Genomic DNA, 23256 nt, shown 5'->3' on the forward strand with positions numbered 1-23256 from the left:
ACCACCACATTCTCCATATTTGTGACTCTTTCTCGTTCTGAAAGAATGTTTATTTTAAATGAACAAATTTTATCAAGTCAATTAAATTCCCCGACCATTATTAGATTATTTTCAACCAGTTTAAGAACCATGTCTACTGAATATAACGTTATTATTTATGATCTTCCAAATGCTGATCGTTCCAAAGTTAGAGCTCAACATGTTGCTGATATTCCTCAACATGTCCCAAACCCAATTAGATCAGCTGGTGCTATTTATCATGATGAAGCAAAAACCAAATTTGCTGGAAGTGCATTTCATTTAGTTGCTAATTCTAAAGAAGAAGTAATTGAATTCTTAAAAAAAGATATTTATTATCGTGAAGGTGTTTGGGATATCAATAATGTTGTCATTAATCCACTTGGTGTTGCTGTTCGTTTACCAAAGAAAATGGACAAAGTCGATAGTGAACTTTATAAAATTTAAATACATCACATTGGATGAATAGTGAATTAAAATAAAAGAGAAACCAAATTTTATTAAATTTCTAAAAGTAAAAGTATTAACAAACTAACGAATAATAATAATAATAATAATAAACAAACAGATAAAAACAATCTTCAGTCTTTGGATCAGGGCCAATTGAGAAAACACAACTAGTTCTTCTTTTTCTTGAATAATTTAGTAAGAATATTATTTGGAACTCTAGCGAGATAGTAGAAACAGAATGTGCAAATAATATTGAAGGCAGTAAAAGCAATAAAGACACCAATGTCTCTTCCTCTAGTATCATAATTAGCACCAACCTCGTGTAAGAAAACATTTTTTGTACTCATGATACAGAAAGCACATTCCAGGGTACTATTTTTATCAACCAAGTAACCACCAGCAACACTCATATATGGCGTCATGTATTCTCCACAAGTATAACCTTCTGGAGGAGGAAATCTCAAATATTCCTTTACAGAACATTCAACAGGAGAATTGACCAAACCAACAGAAAGCATCACGGAAACAAGATATGTGAATGGATTAAATCTGTACATAAAAATCCAAAATCCTGGCATGTCATCTTTAGAAACCAACACACCAGCAAATGCCAAACACATAATAAGAAGTAAAACAGCCAAATGAACAGCATTTTCACCTGAACTCATAAATGAAAGACACATTTGTCCCAAAGTAGAAGTGTAGATAAAGAACAAAACAAGGGCAAACCACATAAATGCGCCTCTTTCATGGACAGTGTCAGTTAAACTGGCATTATTGTAGAAACCAACAGGATAATACCAACAGAAATAACAAATAGTTCCACAAAGAATATTCCAAGGAATTTCAGAAGTGACTTGGGCTCCGATGTAGGCAAACCAATTGAATGTTTTGGAAGGTCTTTCTCTGACTTCATATAAATCTCTTTGACTAAGATGGGTTGGAACAAATTGTTGAATAAGGGTATGGACAATTGGGAAAAGCATGAATATGGAATACAACTGGTTTTGAAGTGATTGTATAGAATTGCTAGCTTTAAAGAAAGAAAACCCATTAAACAAACTAGATGCTATCACCAATAACAATTTGGAGTATATGTAGCTAGGAGTTCTCCAATTTTGTTCAAAAATTCTCTTTGTAACCAAGATGTACTGGTTCCAATAAGATGCAGCATAAGAATCAAGTCTGTGAGGATCATCATCTTCTGGTTTTTTAGCAAGTTCCACTTCCATTGTATCCAACTCTTGATTCATTTCTTTGTATTCAGTAGAGTTCAACCAAACATCATAATAGTTTTGATTAGCCTTAGAACCAGGTGCAGCACCAATAACTTCCAACATCCACTCTGCTGGATTTGCTTCTGGTGGACATTTAGGAGCACCATATTTTTCAAAATAATTGATAAGAGTGGTGAAATTTTTTCCCAAATCACCGAAATATACCGTTTCACCACCTCTTTGCAAGAACAATAATCTATCAAATTCAGCAAGAAGAATAGCAGAAGGTTGATGAATGGTACACAAGATAGCTTGTCCATTATCAGCTAATTTTCTAATCAATTTACAAACAGACCAGGCAGTTTGGGAATCTAAACCTGAAGTTGGTTCATCCAAGAATACCAAAAGCTTTGGCTTGGCAACCAATTCAACACCAATGGATAATCTTTTTCTTTGTTCAACATTCAAACCTTCACCACTAACACCAACAACAGCATCAGCATATTTTTCCATTTCTAACAATTTAATAACATGGTCAACATATGCAAGCTTTTCTTTTTTTGGAATAGACTTTGATTGACGTAAAAGGGCAGAAAATTCTAAAGCTTCCCTGACAGTTGAGGTTTCCAAATGTAAATCTTGTTGTTGGACATAACCAATTGATCTTTGGAAAGATGAATCCAATGGCTTACCATCAACCAATCTGACACCATCAGTAACAACACCAGAGGTTAATCTATCAGACAATGCATTCAACAAAGTGGTTTTACCAGCACCCGAAGCACCCATCAAGGCAGTCACTTGTCCTGGCTTGACCCAACCATCAACTTTGTTCAAAATAACTCGATCTTCAGTTTTGATTTTCACTTGGTAAGTTAAATTTCTCCAGAAGAAAGTATGACCACCTGTTTCCAACACCTGTTTACTTTCATCAGAGTTGTCAGTTGGTGGATTTTCAAATTCAGGAGTATCTTTTCCAATTTCACCACTTTCAATATCCTTTTGTGCTTTCTTCATCTTTTTTAAACCTCGTTTTTGGAATAACAAAACTTCACCTTTTTGCATAGCACCTTTGTTAATTTCACATAATAACATGTAAGTTCCAAAGAAAAACATCATATAACCAATCATGATACCAAAGTTTCTCCATTTGTGCAGATTTCTATAAACAAATGATTCTACCATAAAATTGGTTCCATTGACAAAGTCTTGTCCAACGATACTACCAACAGGAGTACAGATTCTGTTTGGACCAACGGTAGGATAACTACCACCGGCAGGGACAAATTGAGCACATGGAAACAAACGGTTGTGAAATTCATTTGCTATTAATGATTCAAAAGCATATGCCAATGGATTAATATAATTAATCCAACGAGACCATCCACGCATATTTGGAGTTGGGATAACAAAACCAGTGAAAATAGTCAATGCCAATAATAAGATAGCAGCTGGAGTCATTGCTTCTTCCAACCTTTTAGTAGCAGCACCAATTGTTCTAAAGATATGTGACATAACCAAAGTGGCAAAGAAATTAATCAAAAAGTAAAAGAAAAAGTTACCTGGATGTCGACGGAAATTGATCATAAAATAATAAATGAAATTGAAACCAACTGCAGAAAGAAGTTTTGTTGGAAGTTCAGTAAGAATTGAAGCACATGCATCTGCACCGGGATGATACAAGGCATATTTTTTATGTTTTTCAACAATAGGTCTGGCTTCATAAAGGGCAAAGATTTCCAAGACACAAGAAAAAGCATTAAATAAAACAGCAAAAAACAAAGCAGCAGTTCTATGATAAAAGGAAGATGTATCATTTGGCAAATTATAAAAAATTGAAGATAAAATAAGTGACATAATTGTATTTGCAAAAATTTGGAAAAGAGTAACACTTGGATTCCCTTTAACACGAAGGAAATTTCTGTAAGCAATATATCTAACTTGCATGAAAAAACTAACAGTATAAGGAGAAGCTGGTTTCATGTGATTTGATTGACGAGCTTCATGAGCTTCAATCAAGGCTCTCTTTTCTTCAGCTTCGTCACGACTTTTCAAATATTCGTCAATATCTTGAACCAATTGTTGACGTTGTGGAGAATTTTGCCAACGGTGATAAAACTCTTCTGGGGTTCTTGGAACTAAAGCTTCAAATCCAGGTTTAGCAATTCTTTCTGCTGGATTGGTCAATGAAGTCAAGAAGTCAGCAGTGGTTTGTCTTTCTGGACAATAATAACCCATATCTAAGAAATATTGTTTGGCAAGTTTAGCACTTCCAAAATAAATCTGGTAACCTTCATACATCAAAACAACATTATCAAATAAATCATAAGCTTCTTGTGAACATTGATAAATAGCAATTAATGGGGTGTTACCAATTATATCAGCACCAGCTTTCACGGCTTTAACAAATTCAAGTGCTGTGGCTGAATCTAAACCTCTAGTAGAATTATCCCAACATTGAACTTTGGCATTATTAAGTGTAATTTCGGCAATAGAAACTCTTTTTCTTTCCCCACCGGAAACACCTCTAATATAGTCGTTACCAACTTTGGTATTTCTTGTATGGGATAAACCATATAATGCCATTACAACAGATGTGATGTGTTTGGCATATTCTTCTCTACCGACACCCAAAGGTCTATTTTGTGGAGTTCTTAATCTAGCAGCAAATTCTAATGTATCACCCACAGTCAATTGAGGGAAATGAGTTTCAGTTTCCGCACAATATACAACTTCCCCACGGAAATGTTTTGCAATATCAGCTGGTGATAAGGCATTATATTTAAGAATTGAATCTTTATCAATATGGAAACCATAAGTTTGACAAGCAATTGTTTTCAAAAATGTCGAACAACCAGCACCTGGACGTCCTAAAACAACTGTTGTTTCACCTGGTTTAAGTAATCCATCCATTGGTTTTAAAATATCAAATGTTGGACTTGAATGTTTTAATATTTTTTCTCTAACAAATAAAGAAACATATTTTGAGATTGTATTTAAAAAAGTACTTTGATAATCAGCATCAGTAGCATTACCATAAGCACGTAAATTCTTATAACTAACCCCAATATTAATTGGTTTAAAATATTCCGTATCAGACATGACCAATTTATGAGCATTTCCAATCCAATAAGCAGCATTAAAATCTTCTGAATCTGGATTTAATCTTTGATCAACAAATTCCCCATTTTCATCAATTGGAAGAAGTCCAAATTCAGAACCTTTTTCATGATTTGAAGATTCAACCAATGAATTTCTACGACTTGGATTGTTTTGTATTTGTAATTGACTTGAATGGGATAAAGTTCTTGCTAATTCTTGAACTTCTTGGGCAACTCTAGCAGTATATCCACTATATGGATGTGAATTATTATTATTTTCTTCATGTTCATCCCTCGATGATGAAGAAGACGTCGACTCCAAATCTTTCATGATTTGTATGTGAAGTGAAGTAATTAAATTAAATTAAAAATTAAAAGAAAAAAAGGGCAGAAATCGATAACGATTTAAATATCACACTTGTATAATGATTAATATTAATATGGAAGAATTATTGAATTATAGAATTATAGAATAATAACAATAAAAAAAAAAACAAAGAAGAAAAACGGGGGGGATTAAATAATTCAATGACAAAAATTGTAATTTAAATACTTTTGGTTCTAATAATAGGACGATACATGAAAATAGTTAAAGTAATGATCTAATGCAAGAGGTTGCATTCACCAGATATTTTTCAATCTCTTTTGTGTACGATACATAACATGCAAGAACGAAAGCAAAAAAAAAAAAAATAAGTCAGAACATTTTTTTATTTACAACTGGTAGCTCTGGGGCTTGAGATAATTTAGAACTGGGAATTGTATTTTCACTTGTTTGAATTTCATTTTTGTTTTATTGGATTTTTATTTTTTCTTTTTTTTGTTCAAAGCAATTTTGTAAATACATTTTTGATTGTACTTTTAGCTAATAATTCTTGTCAATAATACACAGCCATTCTAGCTGTTCTTTTTGGTTAGCAAATGTAGTTGCAACCAATTACAAAACATTAACCAAAAGTTTTCTCCTTATTTCCGCAACAAATCTCACAAAAGAAAAGCAGAAAAATTCGGATTTAAACGCACACAGAAAAACAAGCGAACGGATGGGGATGTATACAACTAGCCATGCCTACCAATAAACCCTAAATTAAAGTTCATATTTTTGCTATTTTGCTTAACCCTGAGTTTCACTTTGTAAGCGAATTAACTGTTGAGAAACCCTAACCTTGTGTATTTGTTATTATTGTTCTTCTATTTTGCCTATCTGAGATATCGGGATAGTCTCGGGCGTGTCCTAACACCGTCGCGTAATTTCGGAGCACCCCACCATCTGGGGGCTTCAATAGAACGAAATAAAAAAAAAATGGGATTAGCATGATCATTCGAACATGTACTAAAATTCGACGACTTTGAATTCTTATACACTATCGTTTAAATCCACCAAACCCATTGTGTGATATCATAGAACAACACGATACCTTTTTCTACTACAGATCGTAACTGTAGATTGTTTTAATATTAATTGTTTTTATTGTTTTCTATAGTTCTTCTTAGTATAATTTATTTTTTCTTGTCTGAGACCTAGAACCACTACGGATATATCTCGGACAACATTCATGGTCTTATATGCGCAGTTACATTCTATAACACGATAATCCCTTGGTTAAAATGGGCACTAAAGCTGTGTATTCAATGATTAGTAATTGAATAGCAAGAAATAAGGTGGATTTAACAAGAAATGTGACTTGTTCAATTTGGCACAGTTAACATCTCGCTTAATCTGTGTTATCTTTTAGCGGATTAATTAATTTATAGTTTTTTGATTGACGGAAAATGACATCCTTATTCTTGGATGAGATCATCATGTAAACAATGCCTCTTATAATTGCAAACAAACAAGCAAACAAAAAACCAACAAACCACGGTTCTTTCATGTACCGAGGATGAAAGAGTTTAAAACTGATGATCAGAAAGCTTGTCTACTATGGTTTGTAGCCATGACGAATTCTACTTGGATATTCCCACTAAACATCGTCAACGAAAAGAGAAAGTATTTCACTATATTTCCAACTTGCGGGATTGCAAACTAAACAAAAACAAAAAATGTAACCGTAATGATTTATATTTGTCAATGAGCTATAAATGAATAATAGACATAGACCTAGAAAGATGTTATTATTTTATGGGTGAAAAAAAAAAGTATTCGAATAATTAATAAGAATAGATAATCTTGTTTCTAGATACAAGACCAATAAATATTGTACACATAGGATAAAAAATTCAGATTCCGGATCAATAGAAATAATGTGTGGAGATTCCAACTTCGAAGGACAAACTAATAATCTATCATCATTTTTTTCATATATATTTTTGTTGTTGTTGTTGTATTTTGTTTCTTCTTCTACTTCTCTAAATATCCTTTGGTGGAAGTCCAGCAGTGAATCTTGGGAAACGGAATTTAGATTTGTCATTATACAAGTCTTCTTCAAATCTTTCTTTATCTTCAGGACTCATATTTTGTTTAACCAATTCTCGACGTTCTAATTCAGCAAAATATCTTCTAGCAATGTTTCTATCTTCTTCAGCAATCAACAATGGTTCCAAATGAAATCTAGCCCAGTTTCTTTCTCTAGTAAATTCTCTTTGTTCATTTACACCTTGATAATATCTATAAAATCCAAAAGTCATCAAACCAGCAATACCCCAAAAGTATACTGATCCTCTGAACCCTCTAGAAGGAAGATTTCTTTTCCATTGAATTGGTTCATATCCTCCAATAGGTGGTAAGTCTTGCATCTTTGTAGCTGTGTAATAATGTATGAATAAATAAAAGTACTATCGTACAGTATGGAGCCTCCTTTCTGTCTATTTTTTTTATTTTTTCATCTTCTTTTTTTCTCTTTTCTCGCCTGTTGCTTATTCTGTGATTTTTCATTGGCTTTGGTTGTTTTCGTGCACAAAATTTTTTTTGTTTGCCTGCATATAGTTCAATATATTATTCACTCCTTAACGCAATTTATAATTGCAAAACTATCATTTTATCAGTTATCAATCATTTTTTTTTTTATATTGTTGTTGTTTTATATATATAATATAATATAAACTCTTACTATACATATCTACATATACTTTCAAAATAACACGAAACAAAGTTGATTATTTAATATCAAACACTGGTTTCAATTTCTTAATCAACAACCAGTCGTCCCTACTAACACTGTCACGGAAAGCTGGGTCTTTCAAAGTATCAATGGATTTACGAGTGATCAATGAGTACAAGTTATCGCTTTCATCGACATGACGTCCCCAAGTTGGTTGAGAAGAAGATGGGTTTTCCAATCTCATGGCAACACCAGCAGAAGTTTGACCCTTCTTGACAGAATCATGTGGTTTATGACTAACTTCCAAGGAAACAACAGTACCTAACAACAAGATATTTGGTTGTTTGGTGACTGGATCAGTTCGCACAGCACAGATTGGTGTTCCGATCTTGACAGTACCTTCAACAACATCAACACCAATAATCATTGGGTTTCTTTTATTGATAATTTGGATTGTCTTCAAAACACATGGGAAAACAGCATATTCCATGAATTCCTTACGACGAACTTCCATCAATTTAGCTTGGTAAGCAGTGAAAGCATCAAACAAGTGATAAATGATATCGGCATTGAAGATCTTGATATTTTGTTCTTCAGCATATTGTTCAGCTTCTTTATCAACCTTGACATCAAAACACAACATCACAGCCAATTCTGGGGCTTTTTCCAACATGGTACATGCTTTCATAACATCTCTCTTGTAAACTGGACCTAAACCAATAGACATAACTGGAATCTTCATGTCCTTCAAGAAATCTAACAATGCTTCTAAAGAACCCAAGGTGGAGGCTTGAACAACAACCCCTTTACCGGATGTATCAACAGTGTCCAATAAACCAGTCAAATCATCCATAACTTCATCCATCAATTCTTCTTCATCGTCGTCTTCTCCAACAACGAGCAAACGTGAACCGGCAACAGCCTTTTCCAAATCATTAGCAGCAATCTTGACACCCAAAGCAGCTTTGACTTCTTTAAGATGAACATATTCAGATTTGACTCTCAATTCACGTGATGGTGGTGGAGTTAATAACGCTCTGATATTGGTTGCAATTGGTCCATTCAAACCACACAAGACCACACGATCACCTTCTCTCAAAATACCGTTGGACAAAACAACATCAATGGTGTAACCAAAACCTTCAACGACTTTGACTTCCAAAATAGTGGCTTCAACTTTAGACAAGTACATCAATTGTTTGGACATTCTCTTTTGGGTCAATTCAAGAAGTAACCACAACAAATCTGGAACACCCTCACCAGTAACAGCGGAGGTTGGAACAATGGAAACGTATTTGGACATGTTCTTGTTTTGGAAATACAATTCGGAGTTCAACCCTTGTTCAGATAAGGCTAATTTGATTTGATCATATCTGTTTTGGAATTCCGATTGAACGGCCTTGGTTTGTCTGGCAAAAGAATCTCTAAAAGAGTTGTTTGGGATTTCCTTCCAGTCATACAATCTATCGATTTTGTTCAAGGCAACAACGAATGGAGCTTTTCTATCTCTCAACAATCTGATAGATTCCAATGTTTGTTGTTCCAAACCATGCATAATATCGATAACCAAAATAGCAATGTTACACAAGGATGAACCACGAGATCTCAAGTTGGTAAAGGACTCGTGCCCTGGTGTATCAATGATCAACAAACCAGGAACATCAAAGGTTTGTTTTTCGTATTGAGCCATAACAGCGGTTTTTTGTTTAATGGATTCAACTGGGAAGTAAGTGGCACCAATTTGTTGGGTAATACCACCAGCTTCACCACCTTGAACGTTAGTTTGACGAATCTTGTCCAATAACTTGGTTTTACCAGTATCAACATGTCCCAAGATACAACAAATTGGAGAACGCAAATCCTGTTCAGGTGGAGTACTTGATTTCTTTTGAGCAGCAAGTTCCTTGGCTTTGGCTTCTTCAGCAGCTTTCTTCAATGCCTCTTGTTTGGCTTTTCTTTCAGCTTCTTCTTGCTTACGTTTGGCTTCAGCAGCAAGTCTTTCTTGTTCAAGTTGAGCAGCCTTGGCCTTTTCAGCTTCAGTTTCAGCTTCAGCATCGGCACCAGCTTCTTCTTCATCTTTGGTTACATTTTCGTCATCCAAAGCAGCTTCCCAGTCATCAACAACAGGTTCATCGTCATCCAATGCCATCTTTTCCCAATCATCAACCAAAGCTTCATCTTCATCGTCTTCAGTCTTTGCAACAGGAGCTTTAGTTTGAGCTGATTTTTGGATAAAAGTCTTTGGTTTGGTAGACTTTTTCTTTGTGTAAACGATTTTCTTTGGTTTTGGTGTATCGGAATCAGTTTTGTTCAAACCAGCAACTGAAACGTTTCCAGCTTGTAACAATTGTTGACGACGACGTTCTTGCAATTTCTTTTCTTCCTTTTGTTTCTTGGTTAACAATTTACCTTCAGCTTTCAATTGTTCTTTCTTTAATCTTTCACGTTCCTTTTTGGCAGCTCTGGCAGCTTCTTTCTTGGCTTCTTCTTCAGCAGCAAGTTTTTCTTCTTCCAATCTACGTTCTTCTTCTTCTTGTTCCAATCTACGTTGCTCTTCTTCCAATTGTTTTTTCAATTCCAATTGTTTCTTCAAAGCAGCAAGACCAGCTGGAGCTTTCTTACCTTTTTTAGCAGGTTTGCTCTTAGCAGGTTCAACTGGAGCTTCTTCAGGTTCGGGAGTAGCAGCAGCAGAAGAAGATGCAGAACTAGCGGCAGCAGCAGCGGCATTTTGTTTATTGGCTTCTTTGATTTGTTCTTTCTTGGAAGCTTGTTGAGCTTTCTTCTTTTGAGCTTGCTCCTTTTTCTTTTGCTTTTCAGCTTCTTTCTTCAACTTTTCCTTTTCTTTCTTAGATAACAATTTTGGGGCACCTCCATTATTAGCATTTGCCTTTTCAGTTTCTTCCTTTTGAGCCTTCTTTTGTTTGTTCTTACGAATTGAGTTTAAAAAATCTCCAGAAATATCTTCTGCTGAGGCTTCTTGTGGTTCGCTGTTTTCTGTTTCCGGTTCTGGAGTTGCAGTTTCCAGTGGTGTACCGAATTCTTCGGCTTGTGGTTGCTCTTGGGCCATATCTTCGTCATCCCAGAAGTCACCTCCGGCTTGGCCTCCTTTCTTTCCCTTTTTAGCCATGTTGATTTTCAATAGATATTAATATTTTCTATTTGAAAATTCAGATTTCGATGATCTAGAGAATTTTTTTTTCTCTCACTCTCTTTTGTTTCTTGCCCTTGGTACCAACTTTTGTTCACTGCAAGTGAAAAAAAAAAAAAATTGAGAGGTGTAACCACTTTGTTATATGCACTACTGTGTTCCAGCGCACACGACCTTGAGTATATTAATAAACCATTGATTTATAAGGATCATATTTGAAGCATGTTAAAATGGCAGTAGGTTAATGTTGTTAATACTATCTAGTCTCTGATAGGATGGATTTCTATAAGTAAAGCAAAACAAGCTATGATTCTCTTGTTTATCCCGGGTTATGGTCCAGTTTTCAATGGCAGACATCTCTAGGACTACGACGAAGAGCATTGGAGTTAAAGAGCGGTATTACATCTATCCTAGCTTCTTAAAGCATTTGTTGAAGAGGTACTTGTGATAGAAATAAGTGATTTCATGGGGTTGGCAATGATCTCATAGTTTATACTGACATCGATTACCTAAACCATACAGAGAGAAAAAAGAAATGAAAAAAAAAAAATTTTTTTCAATGTAAAACTATTCATTTCTATATCTTTGATAACTACATTCAATCATGACGACAGTAGAGAAGATTAAAGCCATCGAAGATGAGATGGCCAAAACCCAAAAGAATAAGGCCACTTCTTTTCATTTGGGTCAGTTAAAAGCCAAGTTGGCCAAGTTAAGAAGAGAATTATTGAGTGAAGGAAGTGGAAGTGGTGGTGGTGGTGCAGGTGTAGGTTTTGATGTGGCAAGAACAGGGGTTGCAACCGTTGGTTTTGTTGGTTTCCCATCTGTTGGTAAATCTACATTATTGTCAAAACTTACCGGTACCCACTCTGAAGCGGCTGCTTACGAGTTCACAACCTTGACAACTGTTCCTGGTACTATTAAATATAAAGGGGCCAAAATACAAATGTTGGATTTACCAGGTATTATTGAAGGTGCTAAAGACGGTAAAGGTAGAGGTAGACAAGTTATTGCTGTTGCCAGATCAGTAAATTTGCTTTTCTTGGTGTTGGATGTCAATAAACCTTTGCAACACAAGAGAATCATCGAACATGAATTAGAAGGGATGGGTATAAGAATAAACAAAGAACCACCAAACATTGTGATTACTAAAAAGGACAAAGGGGGTATCAATATTACCAACACTGTTCCATTGACACATTTGGACAATGATGAAATCAGAGCAGTTATGTCAGAATATAAAATCAACAGTGCCAATATTGCTTTCAGGTGTGATGCCACAGTGGATGATTTGATTGATGCAATTGAAGCCAAGGCTAGAAAATACATTCCTGCTATATATGTTTTGAATAAGATTGACTCGTTTTCAATTGAAGAGTTGAATCTTTTGACCAAAATTCCAGATGCCATTCCAATCTCCTCTGCCAACGGTTGGAATTTGGATGATTTGTTACAAATGATGTGGGATAAATTAAAACTAGTCAGAGTTTATACTAAACCTAAAGGTAAGTTACCTGATTTCAATGAACCTGTGGTGTTGAGAAATGACAGATGTACTGTTGAAGATTTCTGTAATTCCATTCACAAGTCTTTGGTTGAAGATTTTAGAAATGCCTTGGTTTATGGTACATCAGTTAAACATCAACCACAAATAGTTGGTTTGAACCACTCTCTAGAGGATGAAGATGTGATTACGATCTTGAAGAAATAATAGAACTCAGCAAATCCATATATCTTCTCTCATTCATAATATACGGATTACAAACATAGTTTACAATAGAATATAGATGTCGATGGACAACCAAAATGACAACAGCTAAAAAGAAAAAAGACAATGAATGTTACAGTCGTGTAAAAATAACCAAAAATGAGAATCAATCAGAAAAAAAAAAAAGAAAGTCTTCTCGTTTTTTTTTCTTCATACTCTGCTCTCACTAGAAAACACCAGACAAAGAAGAATCAAAAAGAGAGAGAGAGAAAAAAATTTTTTTTTTTTTCAGACTTGAAAATATTCTCATATTAGATCTCGTTACTCAGAGAAACAACAATTAGTGTTACTAATACAAACTATTCTATTTCCCTTCATTCCTATAGTTGATCCCCCCAATCTTTACCAAGTCACACTATTTTATCACAATCAACTAGTCACTTTATAATTTTTTTTTTATTCAGATTTGATTTACGACTTCTAGGTATCTTTAGACGAAAGAAGGAGTGTAAAAGAAGAAAAAAAAAAAAAAAAAGAGAAAAAGAAGAGAAAAGAACAACTCAAGAGCAAAGAAGGACTAGAAACCTCAAGTTATAGAGAACATATATCCCACTATTATCTCCTCACAATTGACTCGTGGTTTAGTTTTATGAATATCGAAAAACTCAAGCTATAAATTACTTATCGGGAACGAATAGAAGGACTCAGAAAGAGCATTTATATATATATATATCCATATATTTAGGAACGAAAAGAGAGAATTAAAGAATGTCCGTTGTTCCACAAGAATATTCAACAGTTTTAAACCAGTTGTTGGAGAATTTATTGTCATCAGACAATTCTACCAGAGCAGCTGCTGAAAAGTCACTTGAACAGGATTGGAGTGCAAGGGCCAATGTGGAAGTATTATTGGTCTTTTTGGCTGAACAAGCCTGTCAAGGTAATAATGATACTATTCGAGCATTTGCCTCCGTCATGTTCAGACGTATTGCCATCAAATCACCAAAGGAGTTATCAAGTGTTACTGATAGAACTATTGGGGTTATTAGTGAGCCTGTTAGACAACAAATTAGAAGCATTTTATTGTCTGGATTCACTGCTCCCCAATCAAACCAAGTGAGACACAAGCTTTCGGACGCAATCTCCGAAGTATCAAAAGAAGATGCATCCCCACCAGGTTCTTGGACTGAATTAATTCCTGCATTGTTTGAAGCTACAAGAAATCCGGATCCAAGTTTTCGTGAGTCCGCCTTCAGAGTCTTTTCTGCTTCTCCTGAATTGATAGACAAATCTTATATTGATGATGTTTTACCTGTTTATAATGCTGGGTTTGAGGATGAAAATGATGATGTCCGTATCGCGGCATGCACTGCATTTGTTGCTTTCTTTAGAGAGCTCCCTAAGAAAACTTGGAAGTCTTTGTCCCCATTATTGCCAAACTTGTTGAATTCATTGCCTCGATTTTTGCAAAACGGACAAGATCAAGCATTGGCCTCTGTTTTAGAAGCTTTGATAGACTTGGTTGAATTGGCCCCAAAGATGTTCAAGGATATGTTTCCTACTATTATAGAGTTTTGTTCTGCTGTTGCTAAAAACAAGGAGTTGGAGTTGAACACAAGAATGGCTGCCTTGGAGTTACTCAGTACTTTTGCTGAAGTTTCACCTGCAATGTGTAAACTTACTCCATCATATACGGAACAAATGGTTCTTCTCACATTGTCCATGTTGACAGAAGTTTGTATTGACGACGATGATGCAGCTGAATGGAACAACAATGATGACAGTGAGGACGAGGATGATGAACCTGAATATGGTGCGGCAAGACAAGCATTGGATAGAGTTGCCTTAAAGTTGAATGGACAAGCATTAGCAGGTCCATTGTTCCAATACTTGCCATCAATGGTTCAATCCAATAATTGGAGAGAACGTCAAGCTGCACTCATGGCACTTTCTTCAGCCGCCGAAGGGTGCTCAGATGTATTGATCAACGAAATTCCAAAGATTTTGGACATGATTTTGCCAACCTTGGACGATGAACACCCTAGAGTTCAATATGCATGTTGTAATGCATTGGGTCAAATGTCTACAGATTTTGCTGACTTGATCCAAAGAACTTCTGCTCACAGAATTTTACCAGCTTTGATTTCTAAATTAACAAACAAATCTGTTCCTCGTGTTCAAGCTCATGCTGCTGCTGCTTTGGTCAATTTTTCTGAAGCTGCATCCAAGGAAATTTTAGAACCATATTTAGATGATTTGTTGAATAACCTTTTGGTGTTATTGCAGTCACCAAAAAGATATGTCCAAGAACAAGTTTTGACAACTATTGCTATTATCGCTGATGCTGCACAGAAAACTTTCATCAAGTACTATGATACTTTAATGCCTTTGTTGGTTAATGTTTTGCAAACTGATGTTGGGGATGAAAACAAATTGTTAAAGGCAAAATGTATTGAATGTTCTACTTTGATTGCTTTGGCTGTTGGAAAAGAAAAGTTTCAGCCTCACAGTCAACAATTGATCCAGTTATTTGGACATATCCAACAGAGTACCACTGATGATGATGATACTGTTAAACAGTATTTAGAGCAAGCATGGGGTAGAATCTGTAAGATTTTGGGCAAAGATTTTTTGCCTTACTTGCCATCTGTTTTGCCTCCTTTGATGGTGACTGCCAAAGCATCTCAAGATATTTCCTTATTGGAAGAAGATGATGCAGAAGAGCTCAAAATGAATGAAGAATGGGATGTCATTAACTTGTCAGGTAAATGGATTGGTGTCCACTCTGCTGCCTTGGACGAAAAAGTCACCGCAATGGACCTTCTTAGAACTTATGCCATCCAATTAAAGGAAGACTTCCAGCCTTGGGTCAAGGAAATTGCCGAAGACATTGCCATTCCTGGGTTAGGTTTTTACTTGCATGATGGTGTACGTGGTTCTGCAGCATTGACTTTGGCCTCATTACTTAGGTGTTCAATTGCTGCTACTGGTAATAATTCAACCGAAACCCTTACCTTGTGGTCAAAAATATGTGAAAACATATCTGAAGTGTTGGGAACAGAACCTGTTCCAGAATTACTCGTTGCATATTACACAGCATTGGTAGAATCTATCAACAGCTTAGCTCCTGGTGCCATTTCCAATGTCCAATTGCTGGCATTGGCAAAAGCAATGCTTACAAACATGGTTGAAATACATGACAGAATCAAGGTTCGTGACAATGACGAAGACGAATATACTGAAGACGTTGAGGAGGATGAGGAAGAATACACGGATGAAGAATTGCTTGATGAAATCAATAAGGCAATTTCCGCCATCTTCAAGAATGTTAAATCCAACTTTCTTGAAAGCTTCCAACAGTTGGCACCTACTGTTTCATTGTTCCTTAATGATGAAAATACCACTCTCAAACTTTGTGGTTTGTGTATTGTATGTGACATTCTTGAACATTGTGGACCTAATTCAACAGTGTATAAGGACATGTTCTTGGGCGTTATTGCCAGCTCTGTAACTTCTCCACATGCTGGAATCCGTCAAGCAAGTAGCTATTCTGTGGGGATGGCAGCTCAATTTGGAGGTGATGCTTATGCTGAATTCTGTCTTTCCTGTCTAGAACCTATGTTTAAGATGGCAGTTGTTCCTGATGCAAGAGCAGATGAAAATGTTCATGCTACAGAAAATTCTGTTTCGGCCATAGCCAAGGTTTGTCATAGATTTGCCAACTCCGTTCCAAACTTACCCGCTGTCATTGACCAGTGGATCGCATTATTGCCAATCACTCAAGATGAAACTGCTGCTCCATTTGCATATATGTTTTTGAGTGAACTTATTGACAGCAACCATCCATCTATCACCAAACAAATTCCAAAAGTGGTTGATTCTGTTATCCAGGCGTTAGCACACGGATCGATTTCTGGAACTACTGCACAAAAGATTGTTGCTTCTACACGAGCATTGTTAGGGTCAATTCCTCATGCCGATGCATTGGCTTTATTGCAAAGAAACCCATCCGATTTGGATGTTGTTCAAAAGTATTTTAGTTAAGTATATAGGTATTGTTGATTAATAATCTGTTGTTGTTGTTGTTGTTGTTGTTTTTCTTTCACCTTTCTTTATTTTTATTGCATAATTGAATAGACATGATCCAAAGTATATTATTATTTTATGATTTTAAATTCTTTTAAATTGATTCTGTAAAATCTACAACATTCACAATGGTATATATGTACCGTTTACTTTTAACCACTAGTACAGCTAGTTTTCTCTGTAGATCTCTACTGTTTCAAAAGTAGCAATGAAGAAGAAAAAGAAGAAAAACAAAAAGTAAACAAACAATCACCATTAAAAAAGGGTGAGGCAAAACCATGACAAAGGAGGAAGAAAAAGTAAAGATCAAAGGAAAACGAAAAAGGAAAAAGGAAAAAAAAAAAAATGAGCACACATTTAACACATTTACAACCACAACAACCGACTATACAACCAGATCATTCTCAACAACAAACATGTCAGTGAACAATTCTCGATCTAGTTCAATTAGTACCAGTAGTTCAACTCATGCAAGTGATGGTAGTCAACGGCATTCATCAAAAAGAAGATCATTGAATACAATAGAATCAAGTGTCACTCGACTTCTCGTATCAACAAAGCATTTGTTGGAGAGTTTGACTCAATGGGCAAGACAAGAAGCGGATGACAAATATGTTTCGGATGCTTATGTCAAGTTAGGCAATGATTTCAGGACTGCCATAAGAGCATTCGGTAACAATGGCATTGATACGTCAGATATTGGCAATGTCCCACAAGCATTGAGAATAATCTTAGAGGCAGCACTTAGTGAAGCACCCTCCCAGGAAAATTTAGATAAGTTCTTACCTGGAATAAGAAATATAATTGTTACATTGTTACAAACTTTAAAAAGCAAACAGGCTAAAGCAAAAGCAATCTCCCAAGAAAGAGCAAGCAAGGAGATCACTGTCCCTAACCATACAAGCAATAATAGTGGATCTGGTACATTTCCAGAAGAGGAAAATCACGTCAAAACACAACCCACAGAAACAAAGCATGAGAAAAACGATGCCTTGTCACAGTTGCAAAAAGGTGATGTTCTTCAACGTCGTGCATCAAAAAGGTTCAGTGCGTACCAATATGCAAAGTTGACCAATTATAACAACACCACGACCAATGCCATTCCAAAAATTAATATTGAGAATCAAGGAGTTCGAAACTCTATAATTCAGGAAAACGAAGATGAAACACCGGTTCCTCCACGTGCATCAGTGGCAGAGGTTGATCAAACTGTTAATGTGGAAAGCGCTGATGATTATATTCTTTTGCGAATTAACTCCAAAACAAAAAAGGCTAATGTTACATTCCCTGTTACTTTTGCCTCACTTAGATTATTGTTTGTGGAAAAGTTTGCATACTCACCTGGGTCTGGGAACTTCCCAGATATTTATATTCAGGATCCACATACTGGGGTATCCTACGAGCTAGAAGAGCATTACCTTTGTGAAGTTAAGAGAGGTACTTTGTTATGTTTGAATGAACCTGGGTCCCTGGAAAAGGGAATAAATGAATTAGACTCAAAGTTAGAAGAATTGAATAAGCGCATAGAAGCAATGAGCACCGATGTCATTGCAAAAGTCAAGGAGTCGTTGGCTAGTATAGAAATTCCAGTTGCTGCTGCAGCTCCTGTTCCTCCTGTTGTGGAAAAGACTCTTGATTCAACAGTTAAAACTACTGAAAGTGTTGAGAGGAAGGATCTACTTAAACTTGAAAGAGATTTTCGAGCTGTCAAACAATTGCATAACTCTTCATCTACTGCATTTAAAGAAACAATTGCCGGTGTTGTTCAAGATCTCCGTAAATTTCAAGAAATTGGTCTCGAGGTCTCTCAGAATTCAAACAGGGCTTATATGGAATCATGCAATTCTAAATTATCAGATGATTCCGATTTATTGATTACAAAAGTTGATGATTTACAGGATGTGATGGAAGAGATGAGAAAAGATGTGGCACAGAGAGGTGTTCGTGTCAGCGAGAAACAGTTGAAGCATATAATTAAGGACATCAAGTCGGCAAAGGATTCCCTCCACGATATGAGTTCGTATATATCTAAGGAACGACCAGTTTGGAAGAAGATTTGGGAATCAGAATTAGATAAGGTTTGTGAAGAACAACAGTTCTTGAACTTGCAAGATGATTTGATTCAAGATTTGCAAGAGGACATCAAGAAAATTGAAGAGACGTTTGGCCTTATTGAACAATGTTCCGTGGAGCAAACTAAAGGAAAGTCCAGCAAGAGAAACAAGATTGTGGCAAACTTGTATATCCCAGAGCCAGGTGAAAGTTTGCATACCGCAAAGGATGCCGTTTTGAATGACATTGCTGCTTTGACTCCTAATCATGAAAGCAGGGTTGAAGCTATTGAGAGAGCTGAGAAAATACGAGAAAAGGAACGAGAGATGATGAGACTTAATAAATTCCAGGAGGAATTAGGTGATTTTGTTGAGGATAACAGGTTGAAGAAATCTGGGGGTATTGAAGAGTTGGAGAAGGCACGTCAAATAAAAGATAGTGAAAATTTAAAGAGTTCGTTTGGGATAATTTAGAATAATCATCGTTTACTGCAATGCCTATATTGTCAATGTATATAACCATTCTATTATCTCTTGTTTAGTTGCCATAAAGGCAAGTGATTTTGTTATTGTTATTTTAATGCATGTCAATAGATATTCTACTCCTTCCATTGAACCATTTACTCTTGCAAATTTCTCAATGGTAGTCTCGATGATCACGTGAAGAAACTTCATAAACCGGTAGCGCTCGAAGGAGTCTTGTTTAGAAATAGTTGCAAAAGAAGTTTGTATTGCTTCGAATGTTAATTTCAATATGGCATCCACGTTTTCCCTGATCGTTTCGAGTGAGTTTGAAGAAAAATCCAATAAAAATTCACTTAGATTTGAGCAATAAAACTGTTTTAAATTAGAAAACAACGCTTTGAATGACCTAAACTTGCAAGTTGGTCTACTGAATTGACTTGAATCCTTTTTGACATCCAAAGTAAGGCAATTTATATCTAAACCCACAAACGTCATTTTGTTCGAGGAACCTGCCTCTCCATTTATCTCAACAGTTTTTTCATGGTTTACAAACGCCCCATACTTTTGAAGCTCGTTACTTGATATTTTATCTTTCACTTTCTTCAATGTATCTTTATTGGACGTTATAAATATGAAGTCATCAACTAGGCGTAAGAGCAAGTTGTCCTCTGTTGCTTCCCATAAAAACTTGAACTCTTTCAGAACCATTGTACTATATAAAATATCACAAAATATCCCCAGCAAGCTGAACCCTTGAAACACACCTTGCTTTCTTTTGAATAAATCATACTGGCCCTCTTTATTTTTAACTAAACAGGTAGCATCTTCAATCTGGCTATGACATACCTCTATAATTTTATTCTTTGATATACTCAATGTTTTCACCTTATCCACTTTGGTCCCATACGATCTACTTCCTGCTTCAGCTTCGTCTTTGGAATTCATAATAATATTGAAGTTTTGCACCTCGGTTTCTATGAGAGTTCTGACCCGTTTCAATTTAAGAAATTCATCCAAAGTGCCATACTCTCTAACATGATAGGTAGTATTCTCATTATCCTCTTTGAAAATACCAGCAATTGATTCTTTGAGAGCATTTTGATTGAGTCGATCGTAGCATTCCTTCATATCAAATTTGATCATGTAAAGCACAGGAAGGGTTTTATTCTTTTTAAGTAGATCATTTCTAAAAGTTAAAATCCGATCTGCCACTTCATTTGTTGAATTAACGGATGACCTGTGACCCATATCTGATTTTCTTAATGCATTCAACTTTAACTGAAGAACCTGTCTAACTGGCAGGAGAGTATACTTTTGATAGAAAATATAGTCCCATTTCTCCTTTTGTTTCAAAGCAAAATTCCGTTTGTTGTTAAAAGAGTAGAGTGATTGTTTCAAAGGCACACAAATAACTCTAAACCCTCCTCTCTTGGGTATCAATTTGATTTTTCCATTTGTAAATTGTCCTTTGGACTCTGGTGATACAACTTGTACAAGGTTTCCCTTAGCATATTTTGTTATCCAGTTCAGTGATAGTTCATTCCATATGGAATGCGTAAAATAAAACAATTTCAGACGATCCATATTTGACAGTTCAGTGACATACCAAAATGCCCGAACGATATTCTTGACCAAAGAAATAAATACCCAGTTTATGTATCCTTCTAATAACCTCTTGCGGATCTGAAAATCTTGCTGTGAAGAGATATTATTCCCAACACCTAACCATTTAAACTTCAGAAGCTTTATTCCACTTAACACATCGTCCAAATGCAATCTCTCATTTGCTCCTAGCCGTAAAAAGTCGACTATTCTGTCCTGGATAACTTTCTTATTTTCCGTTCCACCCCATGCATCGAGTGGAAGTAGCTTCCCCATTATTATGAGAACAACTTCAACAACTCGGTTAAATTTAGTACTGTAGTCTATCATTGTTTTTAGTTTTCTTGTGTCGGACAGCAGCAAATACTTGTTATATATAAGATCATATCTGCACTTTTTATCATTCAGTATGATTCTGGAAACAACATTTTTGATTCCTCGAAACCTCTTTTTTACAGCTGGATTCTCAGAATTGGGATTCTTTGTAGAAGGTGATACAATTTCTGCAAGCACCTCTTGTACATTTGTCCTTATGATTTCATAGTTTCTGTATCTTGGGTTTCGTGACTGGTACAAAACATCAAATTTGTAAATCCATTTCGGAATAGGCAAAACTGCCTTTGCAGCTGGTTTAGCATAGGAAGTAATATCACCAAAAATTTGTATCTGTTGTCCATTTTTATGTTTTAGAAATCCCTTGTGATTGATAAGCAAGTTTAGAAACTTTTCAGACCCAAGTAAAGTAAACACCCGATGCCAGTTCGAGTCGTTCAAATTAGTTGGAAGGAAATTCCCATCGAGATTGACACATGGCAATGCAACTTTGGAATCTTCAATGGTACTCTTATAACCAGAAACTAAAACATTCTGTGATTTTCGCAATACAAGCTCCGTTATTAAATTGTTGATGAAATCTTGGTAGGAAGTATCGCTTGTGATTCTTGGTAGTTTGTTTGGTTTGGTGATTTCTATCAAGTTTACACTTTTCAAGTAGTTTATGAAACTAGGAAGTTGGACACTCTGATCACTGGAATTATCTTTAACATATTGTAGTAATGAAATTGTTTGCATTGATGGCTCTATTCAAAACTACCGATACTAACAGGATAGTTGCATTGAATTATTGTGGTGCTTTCAAGTGGAAAACAAACTGCACAGAAGAAATAGAAACAAGGAAAAAGAAACAAAAAAAAAAAACCTACCACAATGGATTGAGATGTTTGAGTGGAGAACTGGATTGAAGTGTTGATAATGACCCAGATAAACAGCCATGTTGACCTAGAGAAAGGGATATTATATGGAACACTTTTGCAGATTCGTGAAGCAGATGAATGCTATTCCAGCAAGAATCCTGAACTTGTCCAAGTTTGGACTGGTCTTATTGATCCAAGAAAAAGCAAGTTTTTGATGCAGTTTTTAAAGAGATTCTTTCCGTTAGATGAAACATCACAACTAGATCATTTCAAACGTATACGAAAAGTGGAAGAACACTTACAAGTTTTCATATGCAAGTATGAGTCTGAAGACCAAACTACTGAAATTTTAGAGTTAGCGAGCAAGATAGACCCTGATTTCATCATTTCCAATTTTAAAGTCATATCAGTGCCTCGACATGTCCCAAACACCAAAGAGTTGACACAACAATGGTCTGAACAGTACTGGCCAATAACATGGAAAGGAAACCCAAACCATCAGTTTTTAAACTCTGTTTCGTTTGATATGGATCAAGAAAAGGAAATGGTCAATATGCTTTTAGACTCAGTTGACAATTCTACAACTTCGCCTCCTGGATATTCGGTTCTGGGAACATTGATAGCTCAACAGATTGGTGATAAGCTTCAAGTATGCACTATTCAAACAACTGAGGGTAACAAAAAGAATAATCCAAAAGGGCATAGTATCATGAAAGCCATTTCCGAAATTGCTACTCGAGAGATTGAAAATAGAAAAAACAAGGAACATGACAGAGGGTATCTCTGTACAGATATGATTGTTTATACTACACATGAACCATGTATAATGTGCTGTATGGCACTAGTGCATTCTCGTATTGCGAGGGTAACCTATATAAACACGGCTAAAAACTCGGGTGGTTTAGAATCGCATTATCATCTAGGTGTCATTGATGGTTTGAATTGGAAATTTCAAATCTGGAAATGGCTCGGAAATACTGAGATTTTGAGGTTAGACGACATCAATAGGGATAGAACACCAAGTATAGAATATTAGATTGTACCTTGTGAAATATCCAATAATGTAGATATTTTATTCATTTTTTGAAGGGCATCTTCTATAATCTCGGTATCAACATCATGCTCAAGTGAGCTTAGAATATCAACGACCTCTTTTATTTCTCTTAAGAGTCTGTT

The 23256-nt window shown here is 35.6% G+C and overlaps 9 protein-coding genes across 9 annotated transcripts; 5 read left to right on the top strand and 4 right to left on the bottom strand. All coding sequences in view use genetic code 12, as the record gives it.

Annotated features, from left to right (window-relative positions):
- Positions 1–45: 45 nt before the first annotated feature.
- On the top strand, positions 46–465 carry OFR1 (Ofr1p; the record flags this gene model as incomplete). Its single annotated transcript, XM_002549658.1, has 1 exon — positions 46–465. The coding sequence occupies one exon, from the start codon at positions 46–48 to the stop codon at positions 463–465; it is 420 nt and encodes a 139-aa protein (XP_002549704.1).
- A 170-nt stretch (positions 466–635) lies between these two features.
- On the bottom strand, positions 636–5117 carry CDR4 (Cdr4p; the record flags this gene model as incomplete). Its single annotated transcript, XM_002549659.1, has 1 exon — positions 636–5117. One exon carries the CDS (start codon positions 5115–5117, stop codon positions 636–638), a length of 4482 nt encoding a protein of 1493 aa, XP_002549705.1.
- A 2018-nt stretch (positions 5118–7135) lies between these two features.
- On the bottom strand, positions 7136–7522 carry CTRG_04003 (uncharacterized protein; the record flags this gene model as incomplete). Its single annotated transcript, XM_002549660.1, has 1 exon — positions 7136–7522. One exon carries the CDS (start codon positions 7520–7522, stop codon positions 7136–7138), a length of 387 nt encoding a protein of 128 aa, XP_002549706.1.
- Positions 7523–7882: 360 nt separating this feature from the next.
- FUN12 (translation initiation factor eIF5B) lies at positions 7883–10954 on the bottom strand (the record flags this gene model as incomplete). Its single annotated transcript, XM_002549661.1, has 1 exon — positions 7883–10954. One exon carries the CDS (start codon positions 10952–10954, stop codon positions 7883–7885), a length of 3072 nt encoding a protein of 1023 aa, XP_002549707.1.
- Positions 10955–11579: 625 nt separating this feature from the next.
- Positions 11580–12686, top strand: DRG1 (GTP-binding protein; the record flags this gene model as incomplete). The annotated part of the gene is made up of 1 exon (XM_002549662.1): positions 11580–12686. The coding sequence occupies one exon, from the start codon at positions 11580–11582 to the stop codon at positions 12684–12686; it is 1107 nt and encodes a 368-aa protein (XP_002549708.1).
- Positions 12687–13451: 765 nt separating this feature from the next.
- CTRG_04006 (uncharacterized protein) lies at positions 13452–16727 on the top strand (the record flags this gene model as incomplete). Its single annotated transcript, XM_002549663.1, has 1 exon — positions 13452–16727. The coding sequence occupies one exon, from the start codon at positions 13452–13454 to the stop codon at positions 16725–16727; it is 3276 nt and encodes a 1091-aa protein (XP_002549709.1).
- A 320-nt stretch (positions 16728–17047) lies between these two features.
- On the top strand, positions 17048–19294 carry BUD6 (Bud6p; the record flags this gene model as incomplete). The annotated part of the gene is made up of 1 exon (XM_002549664.1): positions 17048–19294. One exon carries the CDS (start codon positions 17048–17050, stop codon positions 19292–19294), a length of 2247 nt encoding a protein of 748 aa, XP_002549710.1.
- A 24-nt stretch (positions 19295–19318) lies between these two features.
- Positions 19319–21958, bottom strand: TERT (Tertp; the record flags this gene model as incomplete). The annotated part of the gene is made up of 1 exon (XM_002549665.1): positions 19319–21958. One exon carries the CDS (start codon positions 21956–21958, stop codon positions 19319–19321), a length of 2640 nt encoding a protein of 879 aa, XP_002549711.1.
- A 180-nt stretch (positions 21959–22138) lies between these two features.
- On the top strand, positions 22139–23116 carry CTRG_04009 (uncharacterized protein; the record flags this gene model as incomplete). Its single annotated transcript, XM_002549666.1, has 1 exon — positions 22139–23116. One exon carries the CDS (start codon positions 22139–22141, stop codon positions 23114–23116), a length of 978 nt encoding a protein of 325 aa, XP_002549712.1.
- Positions 23117–23256: the final 140 nt, after the last annotated feature.

The sequence above is a fragment of the Candida tropicalis genome, assembly GCF_000006335.3.
Source record: "Candida tropicalis MYA-3404 genomic scaffold supercont3.5, whole genome shotgun sequence".
NCBI lineage: Eukaryota > Fungi > Ascomycota > Pichiomycetes > Serinales > Debaryomycetaceae > Candida > Candida tropicalis.